We start from the raw sequence: 5,828 nt of genomic DNA, 5'->3' as shown, positions 1-5,828 counted from the left end.
TTTTACATTGAAGTCTTTTCTTGAACTCGCCCCTAAAAATAATGAAATCCTTTAGAAAATTTTGGGATTTTTGGTTACCTTTTTTGCCTTAATTTATGAAATTTCAGGAAAATTTTATTAATGATCCAGAGTCCCAATTGGCCAAAGTTTCAGAAATTTAAAACCATGGTTATCAGTGTCAAATCACTGAAAATACATTCTATTGAATGTATGGTGCTTACCAAACAGAAACTATCAGAACAGGATCCCCATCCCAAATTGTACAACCATGATGAGTGATCTGAATATCTAACCTTATCTCTTTGTGTAGATATTAATACATCCCCCATATTGAACCAGGAAAAATAGAACCAGAATCTATTTTGACAAACCGGGTGAATTATTTAAAGTAACAGCATTGACCCCTCCATTCTCATCCTCTACTTTTTTATTGCTTTTTTCCCTTCCTTCTCAGCCAATTTTGGAGGGTTAAAATGGATCAATTTTGTATTAAAAATAATGCATTTTTGGCATAAAGTTGATAAACATGGTTGGACCCTAATTTAACCGGATGTTTTTGGTCCTTTTTTTTCCATTCTCCATGAACTATACAACTGGGGTAGCCCATATCCAAATATCCCCCAACCCTGGTGCAGACGGGATATGATATTTCGATCTCAAGTCTCTACTACAACTAGTCAAAGACCTTACCAACTAACTAGCTGGGACCTTGCATATTTTAGATCCCGATTAAACGATTATTTTTATAAATTGAAGGACCAACCATCCAATTAACTGATAAAACCATGACCCCATTGAGCATTCCAGTTTTTAGTCGGGTCTGAGTGTCACAACATTGATTCTAACTAAACAACCAACCGAAGTACTTTTGTATCCCCCTTGTGTTGAACTTACACAGTTGCTTGTACAACAATTAGTAAGGGAAATTTAAAATGGAAAGGCATTGATTGGGTTGGCTATCAAAAAAGAGATGAATTCTTTTACTCATTAATGTGGTGCAGTTCCATTAACATTGGTTGAATAGTTACATCAAGGCTAATATCAACAGCGAATATCAACAGCGATTCTTGAATCCGAAAGTGGTAACTCTTGACCTGACCCATCAACTCTCCCGGATCTGTCCACTTGCCTCAACCCAAATATCCAAACCCACCCAGAATTTTACCCAAGAAACAGAAAAAGCAGACAGACAGCTGAATCATTTAATCCAAGGGATGGCTCATGACTACAAGATGCAGAGATGGGCTTCTGGCTTCTGTGTTTGTTGGGGTAGATTGCAGCCCACGAGTGAACAACTTTTTATAAAATGGTGTCCTTGTGCATCATTTCCCTTTTTACTTTAATTATGGGCTACGGTTGCCGTGTCCGACTCGATTTTAATCATTGATACCTTGATGAGATCTGTAGACCGTCGTTTGCTCTAAGCATATTTTGACATGATGATAGTTGTGGGTAAGAAACACTGGATCATTTCTTTTTTATGTAAAGGAAAAATATGTGAAATATAAGTCGTTGAATTCGGACAAAATCCTAACCCTATCTTACAAAAGGTGCATCCCAAAATCTGTGAGTTAAGTTCATGGAATATTCCTTGAACAAATTATTTTTACGTTGTTTTATGAAAACATATTGTCATTTTAACTTGATTTTTTAAAATAATAAACTTATAATGTCAAAAAATTATAATATCGGAAGAGCTTTGACCAATCAATCGCCATAGGGCGACTCCATGAATTTTAATATTTACCAATTTTATGATGTTGATTGATTGGTTAGAAGTTTTTATTGAATCATGGTTGAATATATATATTTTTTAATTTTTAAATCCTAAATTTCATATGTTTCTCTTAATTTTCTTTCAAAAAGTTTATGTCAAAGGTTGATCAATTCATGGCACAATATTTGTGCTTTAAAATTATTATTTTCAACATCTTAATATTTATTACTGGCAGACTATAGAATGTTAAATGGATAATTTAGTAAATTTACTTTCACTGTCAAGTGTCAACCCGCTAGCAAGTCAGGGGGAAAACTGTTGAAAACAAAAGTTTGGGGGGACTAAGTGTTATCACCTCTTACCGAGAAAAATGAAAAGGAGTGTGGACGTTTTGTTTTCTTGGTGGACTTTGCCGCATTCGGGAAAAGAAGTTAAAAGTTTATCCAGTTGGGCAAAATTAGAAACCCGCCCATAAGCCAGTAAGTAAAGTATCCATCCATATGGCTCCTTAGAATAAAAAGTTTTTTAAATAAATAATAATTACGGTAACTTATAATAAAAAAAAAAAATACATTCAAAAGAAGGAAAGAAGGGGAGGGAACTCGGTTCTGTGGTTTGGAGCCGTCACCATTCACCAGTTTTGACCCAATTGAACAGGGCACACAAGCTAATGGGGTCCACAACGTGTCCTTTATCTTTTGGGGGAGGGGTCCATATCTTGAGTAAGATGCACTGGGGACCGTAGATTTTGTTTATTCGTGGGTTATATAAATAAGTATTTATATATAAGCACGTCTAAAGAGTATTGGCGATGCAGAAAGAGGAGGGAGGGTGGTCTGGTCTCTCTTCCAAATCCAAAGTTTCGTTTGGAGTGGAAAAGGATAAAGAGGAAGGAGGGTCTAGGGTTTGTTCTTCTGTTTTATTTATCTTTGTTCATCCCAATTTTTATATATAAATTCGATCATTCTATTCTTTCTCTCCCCATTTATCTTTGATGGTGGGGAGGAGAACAAGAGAAAAACTTTTTCCGTAGTCATGGCTGTAGTTGAAGCACGTAAACTGCAAAGATATCATCCTTTCTTTCTTCGCTCTTTTCGTCCTCTGGAAAGTGTGTTTGTTCGTTGAACTTTTTTGTCTTGGTCTTTCGTGAAATCTCTGAAACTTGTCTCTCTTTGTCTTCGATTTTTGGGGCTTTTATCTTGTATCGTCGAGGATTGGATTCGTTGTTGGGATGGCGTCGGTTCAGAAACAAGAGATTGAAGAAGACGACGAAAGAAGGACGACTGCTGATCCCACAACAAACGATGGAGGTGGCGAAAGCGAACCCGCTCCTGCTCATGACGGAGACAACGTGCAGAATAGGGTGGAATCTTCTAATCCCACGGAGGTCGAACAACCACCAGAACAACCGTCGCCTGCGACTGTTTCCGTTAGCTCGCAACCTTCAGCACCGGTACCGATAATGTCCTTGAAAGAAGAACCCACGGAAACGGAGCAGGACATGGAGGAGCGGCCACAGCCCATTGGGGTTGTCCCGGTGGCTATGCAGATGCAGGTGCCCGTGCCTATGCCTATGTCCATGCCTTTGCAGATAAGAAAAACGGCGGTTCCAGGAAGAAGGGCCTCCACGAAAGACCGTCATACGAAGGTTGAAGGTCGAGGACGGAGGATCCGGATGCCGGCAGCTTGCGCGGCCAGGATTTTTCAGCTAACCAGGGAACTGGGTCACAAGTCCGACGGAGAGACGATTCGATGGCTCCTTGAACATGCTGAACCCGCCATCATCGCCGCTACGGGGACCGGCACTATACCTGCTATCGCCATGTCCGTCGGTGGCACACTTAAGATCCCAACTACGTCTTCGGCTTCCGACGGAGACACCACGAAGAAGAGGAAGCGGTCTGCAACGAGTGAATATTACGACGTTAGCGGTGGAGTCTCTATTTCTTCGGGTCTCGCTCCTATAGGAGCCACTGCAGTTGCTGCGGGACCCCAAGGGTTTGTCCCCATGTGGGCTGTGAGTAGTGGCGGAAGGGTGACACCATCCAACGCCGTGGCAGCCGGAACTTTTTGGATGATCCCTCCTACTACTGCCATTGCCGGACCTTCGAACCAACCTCAAATATGGACGTTTCCAGCAGGCGCGACGCCGCTCATCAACATCTCCGCGAGACCCATTTCGTCGTTTATCTCAGCGATGCAGCCTGGAATTAATATAGCTACTCCTATTGAAGTTCAGACTCCGTCCGTTTCCAATAACGCAACAGCATCTTCTGTGTTATCCACGGGAGCAAAAGCAGCCAAAACTTCCACGATGGCTCCGAGCACTAGTTCTACCACCACCGCTGCTACTACTACTACTACTACCACCCAGATGTTGAGAGACTTCTCTTTGGAAATCTACGACAAACAGGAGCTTCAGCTAATGGGTCGTTCGGCAAATAATCGGCAACATGATCATACACCTTCTTCCAAGTAACGAGTGCAGGGAAGATCGCATCAGAACTTTCAACCCTGCAAAGCAGAGGTTTTTTTTTTTTTTTTTTGTTATATGGGTTCGGTGCTTCGAAGGGCTTTGTCCATTTTTTATCAGATATCCCAATCTTCGTGATTCCGCCATTAACGACCTTCGTTCTTTGTCCCCTCCCTCGTTCTCCTCTCTTTTTTTTTTCCCCTCTCCCTCCCCCCTTCCTCCGCAGTCCGCAATCCGCAGTCCACAAAGATGGAGAGGGTACGGTCGGGTCTGCACGTGCGCACGTTTGTATTTATCCGTATACGTGTAGAGATCGGATCGGGTTAGGCGGAGGAGTCTGTTGAGGTAGGGACTAGGGAGGGTGGTGGGGTCCAACTTTGTGGTGGGTCAACAAGTGATGTTAGGGGTGCTCCGTGGACTGTGTTGAATTGGTTTCACGTGGGCCACCACCTGTCCATCATGTGATGGCCGGCGCGGGCCCCAAGAGGAACTTGTGGGGTCCAACAGCTTCTCTCCTCTCTCGAGGCGGCCGCGTGGTGGTCCCCGCTCGCTTTTTGGTGTGTTTCTTTTGGGTGGTTCGATCGAGATGAGAAGAAAGTTTTTAGACTGGCTCTGCCGACACGCGTATGGTGCTTAGCTGTTAACGTGGGGACCATTTCACCTTCAATCTGACACGTGGACCCGAGGCCCTTGCGGAGAGAATATCCGTTATTGCGTCCTTACAACGGGATGATGGTGTATCAGATACGGTGGATCCGTCCAGTTATTTTCTTTATCAGAGCATGGAACACTGCATCTATGTGTACAATCGTAGCATATTAGTTTTTCTTCATTTTTCTCCGCTAACCAAATTCCAAAAATAAATATAGATAGGTTTTCTTTTTCTTTTTTTTTAGTTTAACGCTTGTCAAATTTTAATTATCACCCTACTTGTTCTGTCCCGTGCACTTGATTTGAGAAGTTTTGGGGCACAATTTCAATTTCAACTTATCGTGGTCGTGGCGATTGATCTTTCAACTGATGCCTGCGTTACCCAACCAACCATCGTGGTGGGTCCCAAGGTTTACCACCAACCGGTCCCGTCCATGATGGGCCACCTCATGGGATGGACCATACATACAAAAAGAAAAGCTGAAAAAGAACGTTATCTCAGTCGGATCCACGGGATGGACGATCCCAAGCGTGCAATTAGTATCCTTAATCTGGATGTGGCCCGCTGATTTGACCTAACCTTTTCGGTATATTTTGCCCATCCATGATGTGGGTCCATCAGTCGGACGGACGGATTGCATTGATGGGCGCCCACCCGCTCTATTCTCTTTCAGCAAGGACTAAGCCTGAGGACAACTGCTGGAAAAAAAATGTTAAGCTACGCTTCCGGACTACCGACTGCGATACGGCATAAAATCGCTAAAATCCGCCCTCCGGTAATCGGATCAAACGGCCAGTGTTGTCTCTAAAAAACAGAATGTAACAGAATCCCAGGATGAACTGACTGTTGATGACGACGGACGAAGGTTCCGTGGGATGGATATTCAATATTTCTGACTGCTAAGAGATGCCACATATCTCTAACCATACAGAAATGCCTTTTTTTGGGGGGTGGATGAGAAGGGCAAAGGAGTGAAGGTAGGGAAG

General features: G+C 43.0%; 1 protein-coding gene across 1 annotated transcript; it reads left to right on the top strand.

The window, feature by feature from the left end:
- The first annotated feature begins 2,224 nt into the window (after positions 1-2,224).
- LOC148847933 (transcription factor TCP9-like) lies at positions 2,225-5,085 on the top strand. The gene has a single exon (XM_088952484.1). The coding sequence runs from the start codon at positions 2,949-2,951 to the stop codon at positions 4,194-4,196; it is 1,248 nt and encodes a 415-aa protein (XP_088808610.1). The 5' UTR covers positions 2,225-2,948; the 3' UTR covers positions 4,197-5,085.
- Positions 5,086-5,828: the final 743 nt, after the last annotated feature.

This window comes from Nelumbo lutea, chromosome 6 (genome assembly GCF_056320005.1).
Source record: "Nelumbo lutea isolate HS-2025 chromosome 6, American lotus-T2T, whole genome shotgun sequence".
Taxonomy (NCBI): Eukaryota; Viridiplantae; Streptophyta; class Magnoliopsida; order Proteales; family Nelumbonaceae; genus Nelumbo; species Nelumbo lutea.
This window is presented reverse-complemented; position numbering and strand designations above follow the sequence as displayed.